The sequence below is a fragment of the Dromiciops gliroides genome, chromosome 4 (genome assembly GCF_019393635.1).
Source record: "Dromiciops gliroides isolate mDroGli1 chromosome 4, mDroGli1.pri, whole genome shotgun sequence".
Taxonomy (NCBI): Eukaryota; Metazoa; Chordata; class Mammalia; order Microbiotheria; family Microbiotheriidae; genus Dromiciops; species Dromiciops gliroides.
Window position 1 is genome coordinate 213749955 of NC_057864.1, and position 26193 is coordinate 213776147.

The 26193-nt window shown below is 38.7% G+C and overlaps 1 protein-coding gene and 1 pseudogene across 4 annotated transcripts in view; one reads left to right on the forward strand and one right to left on the reverse strand.

Annotated features, from left to right (window-relative positions):
- ASPSCR1 (ASPSCR1 tether for SLC2A4, UBX domain containing) overlaps positions 1-4409 on the reverse strand; it is a 134631-nt gene extending 130222 nt beyond the window's left edge. For 3 of the 4 annotated variants that reach the window (XM_044000595.1, XM_044000596.1, XM_044000597.1), the window contains exons 1-2: positions 4265-4409; positions 3202-3257 (exon numbers count right to left, since the gene is read on the reverse strand). In XM_044000595.1, the coding sequence (XP_043856530.1) occupies positions 3202-3257; positions 4265-4366 (158 nt within the window). In that variant the 5' untranslated portion in view covers positions 4367-4409. Of the gene's footprint in view, positions 1-3201; positions 3258-3572; positions 3903-4264 lie in introns of those variants that run through there. The other variant, XM_044000598.1, reaches the window with a different exon arrangement.
- A 10435-nt stretch (positions 4410-14844) lies between these two features.
- On the forward strand, positions 14845-15436 carry LOC122726516 (annotated as a pseudogene).
- The last annotated feature ends 10757 nt before the right edge of the window (positions 15437-26193 follow it).

Consider the following 26193-nt stretch of genomic DNA (forward strand, 5'->3'; position numbering starts at 1 on the left):
AGATGTAAGATATAAGAGGAAATATCAGAGTCTAGGAGGAGAAAGCAGATCACAGAATCATAAAGGACATAGGCAGATCTCAGAAACAGGAAACCAAAACTTCCCCTGATCTTTATTAGTGAACCCTCCTTCCCAATTAGAATTCCAGGAGGCATGGTCTATCACTATTCTCACTATTTTTCAAACAGGGAAACTGGGATGAGGAAAGCCAGATTAGTCAAGGGCCATACAATGGTAAAACTGAGATTACGATAAGCAAGCAAGTTCTTGACTTCCAGTTCACTTAGGAATTCATCATAAACTATATCCCTAATCATACTGGGTAAAGAAAAAAGACAAAAGAGAAAAATTGGGAAGGAAAGGAAACAGGAAGAAACAAAGAAACTAGTAAATTTCAGGAGAGTAATGCTAAGAAAAACAATTCTCTACATAAATTGACAGAAGACTTGTCCCTAATTTACCTTTCCTAAAACAAAAGAAAAACTAGCGTGGGAGATAGAAAAGAAAAAGAAAGTAACTCTCCTTCCACTTACCTCCTTCACTTACTCCAATCCCCATAACACTTCTAAGAATAAGGATGTTTCAGCCCTTGTAATGCCCCAGGTCTAGGAAAGTAGTTGCTAAATATCCAAAATATATTACTATCTCTCGCCTCTGATATATAAAGAAGATTGTGTGAATCACCAGAGGTAAACAAAACACAAATGACTATTCTCAAATAGCAAACTCTGAATTCTATTTTGAAAATATCCATTAAAGAATGAAAAGTTTAAAAAGTTAGAAGGAAGGACTCTGAGAAAAAGAAATTTAAAAGCCAGGGAGGGAATGTGTGTGAAATTTGAAAATGTACAAAGTGGCCAGCCAGATAACACAAATGCCAAGATATTACTGAAAAAAAACAATGACTTTTCTGAATCATTAACAACCAACCCAGGAAAGTTCAAAAAGATTGGGAAATGGGTAAACATCACATCAATCTTTAAAACTGGCTCAAAAAATAACTTTGGAAGTTGAAATGTAATAAATTAGATTTCTAGTGCAAAAGTAGAAGAGATAATGGGAAATTCAAAAATGGGTTGAGATCTGCAAGATAAAAGTATCTTAGTTTGGAAAAAAATCAGATGACACAAAAAATGCCAAACCAAGTTTTTTCCGTCAATTATGGCATTTAAAAAAAACAACAAACACAAGCACTTAGGGGACAAAAAACAAAAAAGCAACAGGAACTATCATGATGTTATAAGGGAACAGACTCAAAAAATTAATGCCATTTGGTTCCAGATAACCTATGACATGGGCGAAAACTAGTTAAGAATAAACAAAGGAGGGGCAGCTAGGTGGCGCAGTGGATAGAGCACCGGCCCTGGAGTCAGGAGTACCTGGGTTCATATCCGGCCTCAGACACTTAACACTTACTAGCTGTGTGACCCTGGGCAAGTCACTTAACCCCAATTGCCTCACTAAAAAAAAAAAAAAAGTATTAAAAAAAAAAAGAATAAACAAAGGGAAATGGTAAACTGCTATAAAACCAGTTCTTCAGAAATGACTTAACACGTTTGTTAACAAACTGTCAAGAAGGATGGACATACCAATACATATAACAAGTAACATATAGCAATGGATTAATTAGATATTCCAGTGTGCAATAGGGCGAAAATCCTACCAATGGACACTATAAAGATCAGAGACTGTTAAGAGAAAAGACAGATTCAACTTGGAATCCTACAATTAGCCAATATAAGATATGGATATTTTTTAAACGAAATAAGAGACTATCAGTTAGTTATGGATGCAATTAAGAAGCATATTCTAGTGGATATAACCCTTAGATGGTTAGAACTAGGGAACTCTAGGTTCAGTTCTATAACCTGGAGCAAGGCCCTTCACAGTAAGTACCTTCATTTTCTCATCTATAAAATAGGTATTATACCACATCTCTAGTTCACATATTTATTAGGTTATTTACCTCAAAGATAACATGTTTTCATGTAGGTACTTCCTCCATAGAATCAGGGTGAAACCTTTCTATGCCTTAGGGGCAGCTAGCTGGCGCACTGGATAAAGAATGGGCCCTGGATTCAGGAGGCCCTGAGTTCAAATCCGGTCTCAGACACTTACTAGCTGTGTAGCCCTGGGCAAGTCGCTTAACCCTCACTGCCCCCCCCTCCCAAAAAAAGTAGTCATCACCTAAGCACCAACCTTCTAGTGAGATGCCTCTCTAACTTAGCTAAGTTAAGCTCTTGAACAACAGCCATATAATCTTTTGACAGAAGTTACATTTATATTCTGAAATAAAACTGAGAAAACAGAAATGAAAACATTTAAAAGAATTGTATTTTTTTCTTCATTATGACTAAAACAGGAAAAAGGTAAGTCCCTTCCAGTAGATTCTGGGATTTACTGTTTTTCTTTCCAATCTTCTATGTTCTTAGCCTCAAAACCCTAAACAGTAGCTGGCAAAAAAGTCTACTTACTTAAAGACTTAGTGAGTTCAGTGTGGTGACTGCCTTCAGTGAAGACTGCAATCTCCCTCCACACCTTAACAAAAAGTCTTTGTTAATGGGTATGGTTGAAAAAGGGGTATTTCGGAATAGTGGATAAATGACCAGACTTAAAGAAGATATAGGTTCAAGTCCTGACCCCAACACATACTACACTAGTAGTGCAACCATATACAAATTACTTAACCATAAGTTGCAGAAGAGTTGCTGAGTTGCAACTCTTTATAGGCATAAGAAGTTTCCACACTAGGAACTCTCCAAATTGATGAAATTAGTCCAGACCTCAATATAACTGAAAAAAACATCATCACCTAGTAATTAAACCTCTGGTGATAAGCCTTTCCAAACATAAGTTTAAGCTGGTCTTCTGATGTTAGACATATGCCATTTATGAAGGCTGTACTCGAGGATTTCCATCTTAGTGGGACTTGCCAGAGGTTATATTCCATTGGCACAGCCTTCAAGAGCCCAAGATCAACTCCACAGGATGATGAAGCAATGAAGCAGAACTTTAATGGAAGAAAACTGATCCCCTAAAAGGGAAAATTTTATTTTTCAAACTATGCCTGAGCCTTCATGCATTTCAAGCTTAAAGGCAATGTGTCCACCATCTCCGTTCTAGAGATCTAGATACATGTATTGATCCTAAGAGCAAAGAGTTCTAGAACAAAAAAAGCCAACTACATAAAGTCTGACTCACTTCAGATCGTAGTCACTTGGATTGAAGTTCTGTCGACGACAGGTGTCCTCCAAAACCTGCCAAAAAAATAAAAGGGGATTAAATTACTCTGTCCAAGACAAGTAATTCAGTCATTACAAACAAGTGCTACTGAGTAGTCACAGACTGCAAGAACAAGAAGTGACCACAGAGATCATGTAATCCAATTCCCCCATTTTACAGATGGAAAAACTGCTAAGGGAAAAGTGACTTAAGACAACAGAGAATTGTCAATAGACATGGGACTAGAACCCAGGTCTCCTAACTCCTCCTCCAGTATATTTTCCACCAAGCCACACTATGCTACTCCACAGATCTTAGATTTAATTGTTATATAGGTCAGTGAGGTTTACCCATGGAAAAACTCTCAAACTGTCCAGTCATCCGGGAAACGCGTGTATCTTTGAAGTAACAAGGGTGATCTGATGAAAGCACATGAGTAGCTTATCAAAAATCCACTCCTGCAGCTGCAGGGGAGGGGGAGGAAATAACTCAAAAAAGTTCATGCACTCCTAAAGCAGGTCAACAGCCTCAACTACAAATACAAAAGATCGGAACGTCAGATGAGGCAAAAGATTGGACTCCAAGGGTTCAGGTGAGAGACAGGTGGCTATGAAGGCCTCAGACCAGACCCATCCCTATCCCAGGCTTGGGACTGGTCTCGGAGTCACCTCCTGGATGGAGAGGGAAGAGTGAGGCAGGGGACGCCCCGGCATAGCCCCTCTCATCTCCCCACCCCATCCCGAGCAATCACCCGCCACCTCCTCACCCCACGTTTTGGAAGGGTTCCCCAGAGCTCCTCCCCTTCCCCAGGACCCTCAGAAGTCGGCCTCAACTCTAGACCCTTCAAAGGCTTCGCCCCAATTGGTCAACCAAACCCCGCCCCCCCGGACACGCCCTCCCGGGACATCCCACCCTACCCCACCCCCACCCCACCCCTCCTGAAGCCAACCGCAAGAGGCCCGGCCCCGGCCTCAGCCCGCCCGCCGCACCTAGGGACCCTTCGACGGGCAGCTCCCAAGCCTCCTCTCCCCTCCCACCGCACCTGCAGTAACGCGGTGCTCGGCGTCACCTTCACGGTGAGGCGCCTCCCGTTCGGGGTCAGAACCGACACCGCGGGGCCCCCGCTGCCGCCCGGGGCCGCCATCTTCCGATCACGTGACCGCCCCCTCCCCGTCGGCTCCTGTTCAAACAACTTTATTGGCAAAAGGGCCCGGAAGAACAGCTACAGTTCGGGGGGAGGGGGTGGGGCCTGAGCTTCACTTCCGCTACTGGACCAATCCCAGCCGGAGAAACCTACTTTGCCCATCCTCCCCCTCCCCATTCCAGCCACATCCTCCCCAGAGACTTGCCGCTACAGGTGCCAAGCTCCACCCACTGTCTTTAGAGCCGAGATAACCACCGCTATAATAATAGCTAATGTGTATCTATCACTTTAAGCTTTGCAAAGCGCTTTGTAAACATTATCTCATTTGATCCTCACCTTGGTCTTGGAAGATGGGTGCTATTATTATCTCCATTTTACAGATGAAAATACTAAGGCAGAGGGAGGTTAAATGACTTGCTCGAGGTCACATAACTAGGAAGTAGCCAGGACAGGATTTGAATTCAGTTCTTCCTCTCTTCAAACCCAAAACACTCACCTCAATAGCTATCCTGTTACCTTGACAGGTACTTTTTAAGCATTTTACTGTGTGACAGGACGTGTAAACATTTGTTAAGTAGTTATTTGTGTGTCAGGAATTGTGCTAAGACCTGTATTTTTGTGTCATGGAGCCCGAACCCGGGCAGTTTGATGTAGTAAGGTAGCATACTGGACTTGGAGCAAAGAAGCAAGGAAATCTCATCTCAGGTACTAACTAGCTATGTGGCAGGTCCTGGTGGGACAAAGTATCACTTACCTGGGCCTCAGTTTCCGCATTTGTAAAATAAAGAGGCAGGGTGGACTCATAAGGCCCTTTCTAGCTGTAAATCTCTATGGTCTGTGACCTGAGACAATCCCTGCTGCCTATCTCTCACTTCCCTCCAAGGAGCCTTGAGGAGGCAATGGAGCTGGGAGAGGGGAAGAGTAATTCTCCAATACGTTTCAATTTAATGTTTCTTTAGGGTCTTCTCCTCAACAGACACTGTGCACTGAGAATCCATGGTCAAAAAAATAACAGTCGTTGCTGTTCTCAAGGAGTTTACCAATCTGTCTGGGGTAGCTAGGCAGCAAAGTAGATAGATCACTGACCCAGAAGTTGAGAGGACCTGAGTTCAAATTATACTTACTAGTTGTGTGACCCTGGGCAAGTCGCTTAATCCCAGAAGCCTTAAACATCTAGGGCCATCTCCAGTTGTGTTCATGTATATCTTGCCACTGGACCCAGATGGCTCTGGAGGAGAAAGTGAGGCTGGTGACTTTGCACAGCCCTCCCTCATTTAAATCCAGTTGGGTGCAAGTCATGACATCAACCCGATGTCATGGTCCTCTTTGAGAAGGACAGACAAAACAACAAGCAAACCAAACTGTCTATTGAGTAGACAGGTAAATACAAAATAGCTTCAAGAGGTAGAGCATTGACAATTGTTGGGGCCAGAAAGATTTCAAGGAGGCTATGGAATCTAAGCAGAGCCTTGAAAGAAGATAGGGATACTAATAGGAGGAGATAGAGAAAGTATTCCAGGTATGGAGAGGGGAGTGAAGGGCATTCCCACCCACCCCCTCAACCCCCAAAGAGGAGTTGGCTTCAAGAAGACTTGGAAGCTGGAGTTGGACTGTCAAGTTTATAGAATAACTTTGCCTGGAATTTAGACTGTGTGGGAGCTATATAAAATCAGTCTGGAAAGAAGCCACATCAGGGAGAATATTGAGCAGTCAACAAGAATTTATTAGGTCCCTAGTATGTGCTAGGCAATGGACATGGTAATGGAGATACAAAGACAAAAGCAAAAACAGGGGCAGCTAGGTGGCACAGTCGATAGAGCACTGGCCCTGGATTCAGGAGGACCTGAGTTCAAATCTGGCCTCAGACACTTAACACTTACTAGCTGTGTGACCCTGGGCAAGTCACTTAACCCCAATTGCCTCACCAAAACAAAACCAAAAGCAAAAACAGTCCCTGCCCTAAAGGAGCTCACAATTTGAGGAATGATGGGAGTGAAGTAACATATAAACATAGGCAAATACAAAATAGATTTATTGATTTAGGGGGAAAAGAATAATCAACTGGAAGATCAGGAAAGACAATGAAGACAGTGGCATTTGAGCTAGGCCTTGAAGGAAAACCAAGGATTCTAAGGGAAAGGGGTGCAGGAGTACATTCAAGGAATAGGGAAAGAGACAACACAAAAGCTTGGAGATGGAGGATGAGATGCTATGTATGTGGACCAATCAGTTTTACTACTACATCAGTCTATGTGAAGAGCAATGATTTGTACCAAGACCAGAAAGGTAAGTGGAAGCCAGGTTGTAAAAGATATTAAGGGCCCAGTTGTTCAGTCATTTCAGACTCTCTGTGACCCCATTTTGGAGCTTTCTTGGCAAAGATACTGTTGTAGCTTGCCATCTCCTTCTCCAGCTCATTTGACAGATGAAGAAACTGAGACAAACAGGATTAAGTGACTTGCCCAGAGTCACACAGCTAGTAAGTGTCTGAGGCTGGATTTGAATTCATGAAGATGAGTCTTCCCACTTCCAAGCCCAGTGCTCTATCCACTGCATCATCTAGCTAGCCAATAAATGCCAAATAAAGGATTTGTATTTGACCATGGAGGTCATAGACATCAATGGTGATTCCTGAGAAAGGAGCAGGGAGGAGTAGCGTGGTCTTCATATCCACCCTATAGGAAAATGAGTGTGCAGAAAATGAATTGGAATGGGGGGGAGGGGGAATAAGGCAGGGGGTTCATTTAGGAAGCTATTAGAAGAAGCCTAGAAAGAGGTGATGACACCTTGACCTAGCATGGTGGCAGATCCACTCTATAGGATATACACCATGTGGAGCATAGTTTGGAATAAGGAAAGACAAGGTAAGAGACAATGGTGTAATGAGAGTAGTGGCTATACAAATAGAAGCATATGTATGGGAGATGTGTTGTGGAACAGAAAATGACAATATAAATGGTGAGAATGAGAAGCTGAAGATCACAGCAAAGTTGCAAACAAGTTAACCAGGAGAATGTTAGTGCCCTTGACAGATATGGGAACATTTGTTAGAAGGTTGGATCTCCAAGGAAAAAAAATGAATTCTCATTTAAACATGTTGAGTTTTACATGTCTTGACATACCAAATTTGAGATGCTGATGGTAAATGCAGTTAGAGATCTGTGTGGGAGTCAGTAGGTGATCCCTAACTAAATTCAAGAGAGATTATGGATAGGTATATAGATTTGAGAGTCATCATAAGCACTGAAATGATAACTGTATCAAGGGAGAGTAGATAAGATCACCAAGAGAGAAGAAAACCTAAGATAGATCCTTGGAAGACCCCAACACTTAAGGGACAGGAGATGGCTGATGATCAATAAATTAGTCAACAGGCATTTATTAATGGCCAGGCATCATGGTAGGTATTGGCGATACAAAGACAAAATGAAATATTTCCTTCCTTCAAGACTTAGCTTACATTCATTCTATTGCAGAAACAATGTGTCCATAAATAAACACATACAAATATATTTATGATAAATACAAGGTAAAAAAAATTTCAATTGAAAAAATTGATAAATACAAGGTATATTGGGGGAAGAAAAGAAGAAGCACTATTTGCTGGGGTGGCTGAGGAAAGGCTTCATTTAGAAGGTGGTGTTTGAAGAAAGTTTTGAAGGAAACAAGGGATTCTGAGATGGAAGTAAAGAAAGAGTGAGTTGACCCCCAAAACAGCAATAAAACAAGCCCTAGAGTGGCAAAACCCACAAAAAGACACTGAGATTATTTTCCAGATTAAAGGGGGCTGTACTGGGCTGCGAGCAGAATCCAATCCCTGATTGCACCAACACAGACCCCAAACACTCTGCACAAGGGAAATTTACCCCCAGCCTCCGAATCAGCTACAGCACCAATGTCTTCTGGAACTAATCTCACCATCAGGTGAAAGGGCTGAACGGCTGGCCCAGGGGGTGGAAAACACAGGGGTTTCTGCAGGACCTGAGGAAGAGTTTGGATATCCCACCCTAGCAGGGAACCAGGAAAAAATCTTGAGTGGCAGGAGGCCCAGTTGGGGGAAGGGCTCAGGTTCAACAAAGTTAAAAACTACCACAGCACTTTGCTGCCTGGTTAACTAGCAAGTTGGCTTGAAGTTACCTTTGGACCAAAAAACAGGCCAGGTGATAGAAAAACCTACCCTCCATCAAACCAAAACACCTGGGACCCTCTGAAGCTTGACACAGTGTAGCTTGCGAGTAGGGCCCCACTGTAAGAGGCAGCTAAAAGTCAAGGAAAAATGGCAATATGAGCAAGCAAAGAAACTTGAGAACAATAGAAAGTTTCTTTAGCAACAAGGAAGATCAAGGTGCACCTTCAGAAGAGGATAACAATCTCAGTGCCCCTACATCCAAAGCTTCCAAGAAAAATATGAATTGGTCTCAGGCCATGGAAGCACTCAAAAGGGACTTTGAAGAGAAAGTAGGAGAGATAGAAGGAAGATTTAGAGAGGTGGAGGAAAGAATAGAAAGAGAAATGAGAGCAATGCAGGAGAGCTATGAGAAAAAAGTCAGCAGCTTGAAAAGCCAGATGGAAAAGGAGATAAAAAAGCTGTCTGATAAAAATTATTGCCTAAGAACTAGGACTGAACAAATAGAAGCTAGTGAATTTATGAGAAAGCAAGACACAGTAAAGCAAATCCAAATGAATAAAAAAAAATAGAGGGCAATATGAAATATCTGCTTGGAAAAACAACTGACCTGGAAAATAGATCCAGGAGAGATAATTTGAAAATCATTGGACTACCTGAAATCCATGACCAAAATAAGAGTTTAGATAGCATCTTCCAAGAGATTATCGGGGAAAATTTCCCTGATATTCTAGAAGCAGTAGGCAAAATAGAAATTGAAAGAATCCATCAATCACTTCCTGAAAGAGATCCCAAAAGGAGAACCTCCAGGAATATTATAGCCAAATTCCAGAGCTCTCAGGTCAAGGAGAAGATATTGCAAGCAGCTAGAAAAAAGAAATTCAAATACTATGGATCTCCAGTAAGGCTAAAACAAAATCTAGCAGCATCTACATTAAAGGACCGGAGGGCATGGAATATGATATTCCAGAAGGCAAAGGAACTGGGACTACAGCCAAGAATCACATACCCAGCAAAACTGATTATAATCTTTCAGAGGAAAAAATGGGACTTCAATGAAAAAGAGGACTTTCAGGCATTTGTGATGAAAAGACCTGAACTGAATAGAAAATTTGACTGGAGAAGCATAAAAAGGTAAACTGGAAAAAGACTTCATAAGGGATATTAAAAGATCAAACTGTTTATATTCCTACATGGAAAGATAATACTTCAAACTCAAAAGAACTTTCTCAGTAAGGAATTCACAGAAGACACAGGTCTGAACTGAATATGATGGGATGATATCTGTAAAGCATTTGTTTTGTTCTTTGTGGGGCAAACAGGGTGGGGTGTCTTATGTCTGAGACCAGATTTGGGCTTGGGGCCTCCTGGGTCCAGGGCTGGTGCTTTGTCCACTGTGGCATGTAACTAACCCATGATGACGTCTTTAAAATAGGGTTGAGGGGTAGGAGGAGTAGACTGGGGGAGAGGGAAGGGGAGAGATAGTCTGGGGAGAGGTAGTTCACATGAAAGAAACAAGAAAAAAGCTTATGGAGGGGAGGGGAAGAGGGGGAAGGAGTGGGGGAGTGAGTGAACCTTAATATCATCAGATTTGGCTCAAAGAGGGACTAACATACATACTCAAGTGGGTATAGTAATATATTTTTGCCCTAAGGGAAAGTGGAAGGGCAGAGAAATAAGGGAGGGGGGAGAAGAAGGGAAGGAGGAAAGGGCAGATTGGGGGAAAGAGCAGTAAAAAGCAAAACACTTTTGAGGAAGGTAAAGATGTTCTGCATAACTGCACAAGTATGACATATTGAATTGCTTGATTTCATAGAGAGGGTTGAGGAGGGAGGGAGGAAGAAAAATTTAGAAAACAGAATTAGCTCAAAGACCTTAATCTCATCAGAGTGGGCTCAAGGAGGGAATAACATTCACACTCAATTGGGAGGAGTAATCTATTTAACCCTATAGGAAAATAGGAGGGGAAGAGGACAAGGAGGGAAGGATGAAAAAAGGGAATGCAAAGTAGGGGAGGGGACAGTCAGAAGTAAAACACTTTTGAGGAGGGATAGGGTAAAAGAAGATAGAAAATAGATAATATATCATGGGAAGGGAATAGAATGGAGGGAAATAGTTATGATGATTGATTATAATGGCAAAATGTATGGTACCTACTTTGCTGGGCTATTACAAAGAAAATTCTCTGTCAAGTTTAAGGTACTATATACAGGTTATGATGAACAGGATACTATCAGAAAACCCTGGAAAGATCTACATGAACTGAAGCAGAGTAAAATGTACTATATACAAAATAACAGTAATAGTGTAAGATGATCTGCTGGGAAGCACGTGGTTATTTTTAGCAAGGCAATGATCCAATATAACCCCAAAGGACTTATGAAAATTACAATCCATCTATAGAGAAAGAACTGATGGTATCTGAAAACAGATGAAAACACATTTTTTAAAAATTTATTATTTTTTTTTTAGTGAGGCAATTGGGGTTAAGTGACTTGCCCAGGGTCACACAGCTAATAAGTGTTAAGTGTCTCAGGCCGGATTTGAACTCAGGTATTCCTGACTCCAGGGCCAGTGCTCTATCCACTGTGCCACCTAGCTGCCCTGGAAACACATTTTTTTAAAAAAATGTTTTCTTTGACAATTCCTTAATCTGAAGTTTTGTTTTTTAACTGTTTTCTCTCACAACCTAGCTAATGTGGGAATGTTTTCCATGACTACTCATGTATAACTTATTTTGAATTGTTTGAGCTCTTGTGGATGGGGGGTGGGAAGGTAGGGAAGAAAGGAAGTTGGAAGATAAAGTTTTTTTTTAAATGATTTGTTTTTACATATATTTTGGAAAATACAATTCTAAAAAATAAAATGAATAAAAAATTTAAACTAAAATTAAAAAAAGAAAAAAAGTGAGTTTCCAGCATGGGGGATAGCAGTGCTGAGGCATCATAGAGGAAGTGTTATATGTGAGGCACAAGAAGAGGAATTTGTCTAGATAGGAAAGTGCAAGAAAGGAATAATGTATAGCAAGCAATGTTGGAAAGGTAGGCTGGGGGTCAGATTGTGAAGCGAAACAAAAGAGTTGATTTAATCCTACAAGTGATAGGGAGCTAAAGGTGTTTACTGAATAGTAAAGTGGCACAATCAGACCTGTACTGTAAGAAAATCACTTTGAGAACTGCATATAGACTAGGTTGGAGTGAGGAGAGACAGGAGACAGGAGTGTGAGTTAATTAGAGGGCTATTTCAGAAACCCCAATGAGATGTGGACCAAAACCACAGTGATGGCCATATGAGAAGTGAGAAGGGCAGTGATGCATGGTCATAATGGAGGCAGAAACAAAATTTGGCATCTGATTGGATATTTGGGTAAGGAAGAAGAGTCAAGAATAATGACAAGGTTGCAAACCTGAGATGAGAAGAATGAAGATGTACTCGAAAGAAATAAGTTCAAAAGAAAGGGAGATTAGGGAGGAAAAATATAATGAGTTTGGTTTTTAGAAATGTTGAGTTTAAGACATCTGAGGAATATTAGTATTTTCTGATTGATCAGCTTGTGAAATAACTACCACTCTCATTTTTCACCTTTTATTGTAGATAGATTTCCCTTTATCCTTAATTTTTTCCTCATTAGGTAGAAGCAGCTAGAAATTGAGTAGTTGCTGGGCCCAAATTCAGGAAGATACAGGCTATGAGACTCCGGGCAGTTTACTTAACCTCAGTCTGTCTCAGTTTCCCATATGTAAATTGGGGATAATAACAGCCCCCCTACCTTGCAGCATTGTGGTGAGACTAAGATGAGATAATATTTGTAAAGTATTTTTTATAGTGCCTACTACACATGTGCTTAATAAATACTTATTTCCTTCCTAGGCCCCTCCCCTTCCTCATCTTACCTGAAATCTGGCTTTCCTTAAGACAATAGTCTCACTTGTCCCAGTCAATACTTTCTTTTTTTTCTTTTGAAAATAATTTTATTGGTATCTTCTGTGTTTATATCACCTACCTATTCCAATGGAACAGTTGGTGTTGCCATGGATAGAGCACTAGACTTGGACTCATGAAGACTCATCTTCATGAGTTAAAATCCAGCCTCAGATGCTTACTAGCTGTGTGACCCGAGGGAAGTCACTTAACCCTGTTTGCCTCAGTAACTAAAATGAGCTGGAAAAGGAAATGGCAAACCACTCCAGTACCTTTAGCAAGAAAACCCCAAATGGGGTCACAGAGTCAGATACAACTGAAACGACTGAATAACAACAAACACATTTTCCAACATATCCCTGCTTCTCTCACCTCCTCTAAAGCCATCCCTTTCTAACAAAAACAAAAAAAGGCATAGTACCTGAATTAGAATCTCTCTATATGGAAAGATTAAGAGCCCGCTTCCTGTAAAGTCATGATGACATACCTTGCAGAGATGGTGGATTATGCCAAGACATTCTGTAGTGGTTCCAGGCAGCTACCTTTTTAATTGGCTATAAAGTCTTTGAAAAAGGCCTGTCAGCTTCCAGCGGCTCCCTTACAAAGTCTGATGAGAGACTATAGGGGGAAAGGCCTTACGGTCTCCTCCTTTTCCAAGGCCAAAATAGGCCTCAGTCATTAACCTCAGCATTTGTTGTTGTCTGTTCTAGATGAAGGGAGTGGGGCCTCCATGATCTTGTGAGTTTTGAAGGATATGGAAAACACTTAAGTAACAAGGCATTCCAGAGTCTAGAGCGTGTTTTTGTGTTCTGGTATTCCAGGCTGAAGTTTTCAGTTAGCACAATGACCTGAGAAGTTACCTTCTGAATGAACCCAAGTCAGCAAAAGCTGAGAGGAAGACTCATCTGGCATTCATACCAATTTGAACATGAACTTGGTGGGTCTAACTGCTATGTAAGAATAGAGCCTAGGGGCAGCTAGGTGGTGCAGTGGATAGAGCACCTGCCCTGGATTCAGAAGGACCTGAGTTCAAAACCAGCCTCAGACACTTGACACTTACTAGCTGTGTGACCCTGGACAAGTCACTTAACCCCCATTGCCCCGAAAAAAAAAAAAAAGAATAGAGCCTAAATGGAGCCTACTCTCCAGGGACCAAGGAGAGACTATGCCCCTGAGGAATTGAGGAATATGTTTTATACACTTGTTCTTGCTCTATCTTTAAAGTAAATATCCCTTTGTAAAAGCTAATTTGGGGGGCAGCTAGATGGCATAGTGGATAAAGCACTAGCCCTGGATTCAGGAGGACCTGAATTCAAATACGGCCTCAGACACTTGACACTTACTAGCTCTGTGACCCTGGGATAAGTTACTTAACCCTCATTGCCTGGCCAAAAAACAAAAACAAACAAAAAAGCTAATTTGGCCAAACACTACAATGTTAAGCAGTGAAATGACGCTTAGACTTAGTCACTGGTGCCCCAATGCCACAATTCAGAAAAACACAGCTACTCGGGGCTTGAATCCATGGCAGTAGGGATGAGATACCTTACAAAGCCTTCAAAGTACCTGGAACCCAGAAGGGATCAAGTAACCTGCCTGACTCTAGGAGAAGGGATCAGAGCATACTCACAAATCCAGCAATAAGTACTGTGTTGCATAGCCATAGTCTCCCACACCTGCAAAGAAAGGAGGGAGTTGCATTCTCATATCCCTTCTTTGTGGTTACTGCAGTTTTATAAGATTTAGTTTGGATTTTGTTGCTATTGTTCTTTCCATTTACATTGTTGCGGTCATTATGTATGTTGTTTTCCCATTCTGCTTGCTTCACTTTTCAGAAGTTCTGCTTCACTATATTCATAATGCTCCACATTTCTTACAGCTCACTAATATATTCATATCCAACATGTTATTTAGTCATCAACAGCAATATACCACTTTCAGTTCTCTCCTACTACAAAAAGGGCTGGTATCAATTTTTTGGTGGATATGAACTTTCTTTTTATCACTGACCTCCTTGGAATATATGCCTAGTAGTGGGATCTCTGCATCAAAGATATGACATTTTAGTCACTTTCATAGCACAATTCCAAATTGCTTGCCAGAAAGGTGGGAACAATTCACAGTTCTACCAATAGTATATTAATATTCCTATCACAGACTTTCCAAAGTTGACTATTCTAAACTTTTGTGATTTTTGCCAGTTTCCTGAGTAAGAGGTAAAACCTCAGTTATTTTAATTTGCATTTGTCTTACATTAGTGATTTGGAGCAGTCTTTCATTTTATTATTTAATATGATCATTATTATAATATTTAATATAATTATTATATGAATTATATTCACTTAATAATTAAATTCATGCTTATATGCATTCCAGTCTTGGGAACTGTTTTTTAAAAAATATCCCTTAACCTCTCTTCCGCTTTTCCACCATGGCGCAAGATCAAGGTGAAAAGGAAAACCACATGCGGGAACTGAGCATCTGAAAACTCTGCCTCAACATCTGTGTTGGGAAGAGTGGGGATCGCCTGACCTGGGCTGCTAAAGCGTTGGAGCAACTCACAGGCCAAACCCCAGTGTTCTCCAAAGCTGGCTGTACTGTCAGATCCTTTGGAATCAAGAGAAATGAGAAGATCGCAGTTCACTGTACAGTCCGTGGAGCCAAAGCTGAAGAGATTCTGGAGAAGAGGCTAAAGGTGCAAGGATATGAGTTAAGGAAAAATAATTTCTCAGACACGGGCAACTTTGGATTTGGGGTCCAAGAGCATATCGACCTGGGGATTAAGTACGACCCAAGCATTGGCATCTACAGCTTGGACTTCTATGTGGTGCTAGGCAGGCCCGGCTTTAGCATTGCAGACAAAAAGCCAAGGACAGGTTGCATGGGGCCAAACACAGAATTGGCAAAGAGGAAGCCATGCGCTGGTTCCAGCAGAAGTACAATGGCATCATCCTTCCTGGCAAATAAAGTCCTGATTTCTATAAAAGATCAATAAAATGATCTCTGAAGTGTAAAAAAAAAAATCCCGTAAGAACTCCACCTGGAAATGTATTTTAGGCATATATTTATGTTTGTTCCCTGTATATCTTGAACATCAGACCCTTATATCTAATGCAAAGGTTTTTTTCAATTGACTAAATTCCTTCTTATCCTAATTGCAATAATATTTTTGTTTTTATTTTCATGCAAAAGCTTTTCAATTGCATGTAACAAAAATATCTATGTAATCATTTGTAATCACCTCTATCTTTTGTTCGTTTAAGAATTCTCTCTCTGTCCATAATTATTGGCAGATTTGGTTCTCTTCTAATTTTTTAATATATGACTTTACTATTCTGGTCACTTGTCCTTTTTGAGTTTATTGTACTACATGGTGTAAGGCAGTGGTCTAACCCTAATAATCTGTTAAAATGCTTTCCAATTTCCTCTGCAATCTTATCAAATAGGAACTTCTTCCCTGAATACTTAATTGTTTTCAAGATTATAGAACACTGTGTTAATTTAATTCAGTTGTTTCTGATTCTTCCTTATCTAATCTGTTTCATTAATTTATTTTTCTCCAATGACAAATAATTTTGATGATTATTGCTTTATTCCATGATTTAAAGACAAGAAAGAAGTTCTGTCATTCCTACTTTTTCCATTATATCCCTTGATATTCTAAATCTTCTGTTCCTCCAAATGAATTTGTTATTATTTTTTCTAATTCTATAAAGTATGCCCTTTGTGGTTTGATTGATGTAGCACTAAATCTATAAATTAATTTTTATAGTATCATCATTTTTATTATATTGTCGTGTCCAATCCATGAGCATTGAATATTCTTCCCATTATTTAACTCACTTATTATTTCATTAAGGAGCATTTTGTTATTGTAGCTATGCATTTCTTGAGTGTTCCTTGGTAGATTAATACCCATATATTTTATATATTTTGGTGACTTTTGAGAGCAGTTTTTATTCTATATATTTTGAATGCTATTTCCCTCTCTATAATTTATGCCTAGATTAAGTTCTATCAACCTAGAAATGCTGTTGCTTTTTGGAGGTTTATTTTGTATTCTTCTATTTTACTGAAGCTATTGTTTCAATTAGTTGTGGTTTTGGTTTTGGGGCTTTTTTGCTGCTTCTCTAGAATTTTCTAAGTAAACATCATCGACAAATAAGGACTTTTGTCTCCTCTTTACCAGTGTTTATGCCTTTAATGTCTTTTTCTTTTTCAGTTGCTATTGCTAGAATTTCAAGAATGATGTCAAATAACAGCAAGGAAATAGTGTGTCTTTCTTTACATTTATACTTATTGGGGGGGAAGAGAGTAAGAGAGAATATCATTATAATATCATATTTTTTCAATGTACTATTTATCAGGATCTCTGTTATCTAACCTCAACTCAGCCCTTATTTTTTATAAAAGATTGGAGAAAAAGAGGACAGAATGGAGGATGATGGCACAGGGCCTTAAGATGAAGAGAAGTATCACAGAGGGAACTCACAGAGCATTTTCTTAATAAAATACGGTGAGGTCTTCAGCTGAGAGGGTGAGGATGTTTGAGGAGAAAAGAGAGGGTTTGAAACAGCTTCAGAAACTATGAAAATTCCAATTCATCTGACCCCTATTGCTACCCCTATGGATAGCAAACTGCTTTTCTCCTCATCCCTATGTTACTTAAGGGACAGCAGATAAAGCACTGACTCTGGAGTCAGGAGGATAGAACAATATGGATAATGTCTGAATCTGAAGCTATAGCTCAGGACCTCTGCAGACCTTTGCGCTGGACTGGGTGCTGGTGTTGGGGTGGAGGCTGAGATAGATGATGGAGCAGCGAATTGGAGGGTGTGGAACTTACTGACTGCTCCCTCGGGTTAGGAGCTTACAACTTTTAAAAATTATCATTATTTGTATATTTTGAAACCTCAACAAAGATGAATATTCTCATATACAAAGAATAACCAAGAAGGATAATTGTATATGAAACTATGAATCTTTATTATATAGAGCATGGTTTTTTTAAAAGTGTATATTAAATTCAACATAGTAGTATCAACACTGCCCTGATTATCTCTGTCCCTTTCTGAAAATTCTTCTGCTGCCTTCGGTGTGTCTTTCAATATTTTACTAATGCTCTTTTCTTTTTTTTATCACTATAATTTCATACCCCATTACTCCGAATAATATTCCTCCTCCTTAAAAAAAAAATTTCTCCCTTGTAAAAATAAGAATAGTTTACCAAAACAAATTCACACATTGTTCATGTCTGAAAAATTTGTCTCAATCTGTACATATAGTCCTTCATCTCTTTGCCAAGAGATACAAAACATGATTCAGTATCTTGAAACTTTGGTCATTGCATTGATAATCATTAAGTCTTTCATACTTGCTTTCCTTTAAATATTGTACCTATTTATAGTATACAATGTTCTACTGGTTCCTCTCACTCCAGTTTATACAAGATTTCCCAGGTTTTTCAGAACTTAACTTTTATATCCTTTTTAATGACAGTCTTTAGAGAGGAATTTATATCTTTAAATGCTTCAATCAACAAAAAAGAGGAAAAAATAGATCAGTGAAAAGAAATTGCTAAAAACTATTTTGATAAATTATATGCCAAAAAACTAGTCATTTCTTTTTTTTTTTTAAAGTGAGGCAGTTGGGGTTAAGTGACTTGCCCAGGGTCACACAGCTAGTAAGTGTTAAGTGTCTGAGGCTGGATTTGAACTCAAGTACTACTGACTCCAGGGCCAGTACTTTATCCACTGCACCACCTAGCTGCCCCTAGTCATTTCAATTAAATAGATGAATATCACATTATAAGATACTCAGTATTAAAAAAAACAAGAAATAGAAAATTTAAGTAACCTAATCTAAGAAGTAGAAATTCAACAAGCTATAAAGTAAATCCCAAAGAAGGAAAAACCCATACCAGATAGATTTACAAGAGAATTTAATCATATATTCAAAGAATAATAAATAATAAAGTCTAATTTAAAATAGTTTCCAAAAATAAGGAAAGAAGGGACCCTACCAAACTCCTTCCATGAGATAAATATGGTTCTGATACATAAATCACAGTGATAGCAAACAAAACTCTAGAACAATATTTTAAATGAATATCAATACAAAAATAATGAATAAAATACTAGCCAAGAAAAAGATTGAAAGATTGAAAAGATTATGCACTATGGCGAGGTTAAATAAATAAATATAGATGTGTGTGTGTGTATATGTGTGTGTGTGTGTGTGTGTGTGTATGTATATGTATTTGCATATGTCAGTCAGGAAAGTGTAAGAAAGATGATAAACACAATAGGCTATATTAATAATAAAAAACAAAAATATGATTATATCATTAGATGTAGGAAACATATTGACAAAATACAATAAACATGATTTTACCTTTTAAAAGTGCAAAAGCTAGGGGGCAGCTAGGTGGCACAGTGGATAGAGCACTGGCCCTGGATTCAGGAGTACCTGAGTTCAAATCCAGCCTCAGACATTTGACACTTACTAGCTGTGTGACCTTGGGCAAGTCACTTAACCCTCATTGCCCAACTTAAAAAATATATAAATAAATATGAAAATGTAAAAGCTGAGGCATAAGTTGACCTCTTCTTAATATGGCAAATAGTATATATGTAAAATTCAAATTCATATTATAGTACAATAATACTAACTTTGCCATTAAGATTGAGTAAAGCAAGGATGTCCATCTTTACTACTTTTATTTCTACACAATCCTACAACTACCAATTATAACAATAAAACAAGTAAAAATTGAAAAAATAATTCTAGAATAAGAAGAAACAAAATTAGTGATTTTTGCATATTTTCTGTTTGAAGCAATTCATAACTTCATCAAAGTAGTAAGATATAAAAGAAATGCATTAAAATTATTAATCTTTCTGTATATTACCAAAAAAAATCTATCAGGACAAGATAGAAGAAACAGAGGCAAGATGTCAGAGTCAAGGCAGAAACCCAGACAAACTCTCAAAATTCTCCTCCAAACAACTTTAAAATAATGTATCAAATGGAATTCTGGAGCAGCATAACCAACAAAGGTTCAAGATGAAACATTTTTCCAGCTCAAAACAACTTAGAAGATTAGAACAAGAAGTCTCTGACACCAGGGTGGGAGCTGGCCTGGACCCCACATGGCAACAGTATTAAATGTGGGCCTTGAAGTTGGCTGCTACAACAGAAGCTTTGGAAGTTTTCAGCCTAGAGATGTTCCAGTGCAGAGAGGAGCACTAGCACTTGCAGATGCAGGGAAGCAGGAGCCCTCCCTGGTAAATGTAAAGACTAGAGTGCAGATCAGGAGAGACTTGATCACACCTTTCTCCACATCACAACACCTGGAAAACACTGAAAAGTTATAGACCAATAGTTCTGGGGCAGAGGAAAGGCATTGAGCTCTCGAACTTATGACACAATTGATCGCTCCAAACAACATCCAAATAATGCCATAGGACAATTCCTGGAGCAGCAAAACCCACAGAAGAATGTACTGAGATCATTTTCCAACCAAGAAAAGCTTTGAAGGTCTGAAGGAGGGAGCTGCTGTGCTGAGACAGGAATGGACCCCAACCCCACAGTCACCCTGACACAGATCCAGTCCCAGGAAGGCCTCTCCAGAGAAAGAGACCCCCCCTAGATCCTCTGAATCAGTTGCAGTGCCAGTATTGTCTGAAACTAAGTTCTGGTGAGAGGGCTAAGCCCTTGGCAGGGGGGAGATTACATGGGTCTATGCTGGTGCTGAGGTAGAACTTGGGTTCTTCACCCCTGCTGGGAACCAGGAAGTAGACTTGAGTAGCAGTGGCTCAGGTGGGGGAGGGTCACAGGCTCATCAGAGCTGACAACCACAGCACACAAAGCTGGTTGATTAGTAAGTTGTTCTGGGGTTATCTATGGACCAGGGAACAGGCCAGGTGAGTGAAGAACCTGCTCCTTAAATCATACCACTTGGGACAGTGCAACCTGTAAAATAAAGGCAAGATAAACAGACAGAGAAAGGTGAGGACCATAGAAAGTTTCTTTAGTGACAAGGAAGATCACGGTGCACCCTCAGAGGAAGAGGTCAATGTCAGGGCCCTTATATCTAAAGCTTCCAAGAAAAATAGAAATTGGTCTCAGGCCATAGAGGTGCTCAAAAAGGACTTTGAAGATAAAGTTAGAGAGGTAGAGGAAAAAATGGAAAGAGAAATGAGGGTGATGCAGAAAAGACATGAGAAAAAAAATCAACAGCTTGAAAAGCCAGATAGAAAAGGAGATACAAAAGCTCTCTGATGAATATAATTGCCTAAGAATTAGGATTGAACAAATGGAAGCTAGTGACTTTATGAGAAACCAAGACATAATAAAGCAAATCCAAATGAATAAAAAAATAGAGGGCAATGTGAAATATTTTCTTAGAAAAACTGCTGATTTGGAAAATAGATCCAGGAAAGAGAATTTGAAAATTATTGGTCTACCTGAAAACCATGATCAAGGAAAGAACTTAGACATCATCTTCCAAGAAATTGTCAGGGAAAATTGCCCTGATATTCTAGAAGCAGAAGGCAAAATAGAAATTGAAAGAATCCACTGATCATCTCCTGAAAGAGATCCCAAGAGGAAAACTCCCAGTAATAGTATAGTCAAATTCCAGAGCTCCCAGGTCAAAGAGAAAATATTGCAAGCTGCCAAAAAGAAAGAATTCAAGTACTGTGGAACCCCAGTCAGGATAGCACAAGATCTAGCAGCTTCTACATTAAAGGACCAGAGGGCATGGAATATGATATTCCAGAGGGCAAAGGAATTGGGATTACAACCAAGAATCATATATCCATCAAAACTGAGCATAATCTTTCAGAGGAAAAAATGGGACTTCAATGAAAAGAGGCCTTTCAGGTATTCGTGATGAAAAGACCTGAACTGAATGGCAAATTTGACTTTCAAATACAAGACCCTAGAGAACCATAAAAAATTGGAGTTGGGGGACATACCTGGGGTTGTGCAGTGGATGAGTGTCTTGTGTCTGAGACCAGGTTTTGGCTGAGGTCCTCCTGGGTCCAGGGTGGATGTTTTGTCCACTATGTCACCTAGCTGCGCCATGATGACATCTTTGGGGTAAAATTGAGGGGTGAGAGGAATGCACTGGAGGAGAGGGAAGGGCAGAAGTAGCATGAGATGAAATCCCACATGAAAGAAACAGGAAAGGGTTTATGGAGTGGGGGAAGAGATGGGGGAGGAGCAATGCAGTAAATTAACTTTACATTCATCAGAATAGGCTCAAAGACCTTAATCTCATCAGAATTGGCTCAAGGAGGGAATAACTTACATACTCAATTGGGTGAAGTAATCTATCTAACCCTGCAGGAAAATAGGAGGAGAAGGGGATAAAGAGAGAGGGGTAAAAGAAGGAAAGGCAGATTGGGGGAGGGGATAGACAGAAGAAAATCCCTTTTGAAGAGGGATAGGGTGAAAGAAGATAGATAATAGAGTAAATATCATGTGGAAGGGAATAGGATGGAGGGAAACAGTTAACAATAGTAATTGTGAAAAAGAGAAAAGGGGGGAAAAGTGCAAAAAATAATTATAGCAACTCTTTGTGGTGGCTAAGAATTGGAAATCAAGGGAATGTCCAATTGAGGAATGACTGAAGAAGCTATGGTATATGATTGTAGTGGAATGGTATTGTGCTATAGGAAATGATAAGCAGGATGATCCCAGAAAAACCTGGAAAGACTCATATGAACTGATGTATAGTGAAGTGAGCAGAACCAGGAGACATTGTGCATAGTAACAACAGTATTGTTCTATAAGCAATTGTGAATAACAACTACTCTCAGCAATACAATGATTCAAAACAATCCCAAGGTACTAATGATGAAGCATACTATCCACTCCCATAGAAAGAACTGATAAAAAGAGCACTTGTGGATTGTACATATATAACCTATATCAGATTGATTGCTGTCTTGTGGAGGGGGGGAGGAAAGAGAGAGAGGGAGAAAAAATTGCAACTCTAAATCTTATGAAAATGAATGTTGAAAAGTACCCTTACATGTAACTGGAAAAAATAAAATAAATGTTTGTTGCATTGCAAAAAAAAAAAAAAAAAGGAAAAAAGAAAAGTTATAGACCTCCCCAGAACTAGCTCTGAAAAAAGCAGCTTAAAAAAGCCCAAAGTGGGGCAGCTAGGTGACGCAGTGGGTAAAGCATCGGCCCTGGAGTCAGGAGTACCTGAGTTCAAATCCAGCCTCAGACACTTGACACTTACTAGCTGTGTGACCCTGGGCAAGTCACTTAACCCTCATTGCCCTGCCAAAAAAAAAAAAAAGCCCAAAGCTTGGGATAGTACCATCCAACCCCCAGATGAGCAGAGCCCATCTTTGACATAAAATTTAAAGTAAAAAAATAGGCTGAGCAAACAATTTGTTAAAATATGATCATAAAAAGCTACAGTGGTGACAGGGAAGATCAAGACAAACTCAAAAGACAAGAATGTGAAAATAGTACAGACAAAGCCTCAAAATAAAAAATACAAATTGGACATCAGCACAACAAGAATTTCTGGAAGAGCTAAAAAAAAAAGTGATGATTGGTAAAGGAAAAATTGGGGAAAGAAATGAATTATGTACCAAAAGAAGAAGAAGAAGAAAAAGAAAGAAATGAGTGATGCAAGAAAATTATGAAAAGCAAATTAATAGTTTGGTAAAAGAGGCACCAAAAATACTGAAGAAAAGAACTCCTTAAAAACCAGAACTGGCCAAATGGAAAAAGGAGGTACAAAAGCTCACTAATGAAAATAATTCCCTAAAAATTAGAATTGGGCAAGTGGAAGTTAATGTCTCCATGAGACATCAAGAAATAATAAAACAAAGTTAAAAGAATGAAAAAAATGGAAGGAAATGTGAAATATATCTCATCAGAAAAACAACTGACCTGAAAAATAGATCAAGGAGAGATAATTTTAAAATTATTGGACTACTTGAAAACCATGATAATAAAAGAACCTAGACATCATATTTCAAGAAATTATAAAGGAAAACTGCACAGATAGCTTAGATCCAGAGGGCAAAGTAGACACTGAAAGGATCCACCAATCAACTATGGAAAGAGATACCAAAATAAAAACTCTCAGGAATATTATAGCCAGTTTCCAGAAATTCCAGGTCAAGGAGAAAACATTGAAAATTCCTAGAAAGAAACCATTAAAATATAATGGAATCACAGTCAGGATCAAACAAGATTTCACAGCTTCCATATTAAAGGAGTAGAAGGCTTAGAATATGATATTCTGAAAGTTAGATAACAACCAAGAATAATCTACCCAGCAAAACTGAATTAATGAAACAGTGGACTTTCAAGCATTCCTATTGAAAAGACCAGAATTGAATAGAAAATTTGACATTCAAACACAAAACTCAAGAGGAGCATAAAAAGGTAAATATGAAAGAGAAATCATAAGGGACTTAATAAGGTAGAATACTTAGTGTTCCGATATTGGAAGGTGACACATGAAACTCCAAAGAATTTTATCATTATTAGAACAGTTAGAAGGGCACAGGTGTGAATCAGTTTTGTTGGGATTCTCTCAAAAAATGGCTGCATAAGAAAGAGGGATGCCCCGGGGAAAGGTAGAGGGAAAGGAAGAAATGGAAAATTATCTCACATAAAAGAGGCATTCAGGGAAGAGCTTTTACAGTAGAGAAGACAATGAAGTGACAATGACAGGCAATGCTTAAACCTTACTCTCATCAAAATTGGTTCAAGGAGGGAAGAACACACTCAGTTGGGTATAGAAATATAGCTATCATACAGCAAAATAGGAGGGAAAGGGGACCCGGGAAAGGATGGAGGAGTGTGATAAAAGGGAGGGTGGATTAAGGGAGTCAGGAGCAAAATAAACTTTTGAAGAGAGATAGGGTAAAGATAAAGAGAGAAGCATAAACAGAAGACAATAGGGTGAAGGGAAATGCACAGTTGGTAACCATAATTGTAATGTGAATGGGATGAATTCGCCCACAAAATGTAAGCAGATAGTAAAATGGATTAGAAACCAGAATCCAACAACATGTGGTTTATAAGAAACACACTTAAAACAGAAACAGAGTTAAAACAAAAGTTAGAGACTAGAGCAGAATGAATTATGCTTCAGCTGAGGTTTTTAAAAAGGGTAGGAGTAACAATTATGTTACCAGAAAAAGCAAAAAAAAAAAATTAAAAGAGCTAATCAAGGAAACTGCATTTTGCTAAAAAGGTACCATAGGGGCAGCTAGGTGATACAGTAGATAGAGCACCAGTCCTGGATTCAGGAGGATTTGAATTCAAATCCAGCCTTAGACACTTAATACTTACTAGCTGTGTGACCCTGGGCAAGTCACTTTTAAAAAAAGGTATCATAGATAATGAAGTAATATAATTACTAAACATATATGCACCAAATAGTAAAGCATCCAAATTCTTAAATTAAAAAGTTAAATTAGTTACAAGGGGGGCAGCTAGGTGGCGCAGTGGATAGAGCACCGGCCCTGGAGTCAGGAGTACCTGAGTTCAAATCTGGCCTCAGACATTTAACACTTACTAGCTGTGTGACCCTGGGCAAGTCACTTAACCCCAATTGCCTCACTAAAAAAAAAAAAATTAGTTACAAGAGGAAAAAGCAGGCAAAACTATATTAGTGGGGGACCTCAACTTTCCCCTTTCAGAACAAGCTACTTCATACCATAAAATAAATGAGGAAGAAGTTAAGGAGATGAATAGAAAAAGTTAGAAAAATTTTAGAAAAGTTAGAATCTGGAGAATATTGAATGGGAATAGAAAGGAATATCCTCAGCTGTGCATACCACCTTCACAAAAATTGACCATGTATTGAGGCATAAAAACCTCATAAATGAATGCAGAAAAGCAGAAATATTAAATGCACCATCTTTGAACCAAAATGCAATAAAAATTGCATTCAACAAAGGGTCTTGGAAGCACAGATTGAAAATGAATTGGATGCTAAGTAATCTTATCCTGAAGAATGACTGGGTCAAAGAACGAATCACAGAAACAATCAATAATGCCATTAAAGAGAATAACAATAAGACAACATACCATAATTTGTGGGAAAATTTATACCTCTAAATGCTTACATCAATAAAAAAGAGAAAGCAGATCAATTAATTGGACATGCAATTTTTAAAAAAACCTAGAAAAAAGGAACAAATTAAATATCCCCAATTTTAAAAAAATATCCCCAATTAAACACCAAAATAGAAATCCTGAAAAATCAAAAGAAATTAATAAAATTGAAAGTTAAAAAATTGAACTAATAAATAAAATTAGGAACTGGATTTATGAAAGAAAAAACAAAATAGATAAACCATTGGTTAATTTGGTTTTAAAAACAGTATCAAAAATAAAAAGAGTAAATGCACAATCAATCAAAATGGAATTAAAGCAATGATTAGAAACTATTTTGCCCAACTTTACACCAATAAAAGTGATAACTGAAATAAAATGGATAAAGATTTATAAAAATACAAATTGCCCCAGATTAACAGAAAAGGAAATAGAATAAATAACTCTTAGAAAAAGAAATTGAACAAGTCATAAATAAACTCCCTAAGAAAAAATTCCCAGGACCAGGTAGATTTACAAATGAATTCTAGGATACATTAAAGAATAATTAATTCCAAGGCTATATAAATTGGAAAAAATAGTTAAAGTAGTCCTACCAAATTCCTTCTATGACACAAATATGGTTTTGATATCTAAAGTAGAAAGCAAAACCAAAGAAAGAAAACTATTGACC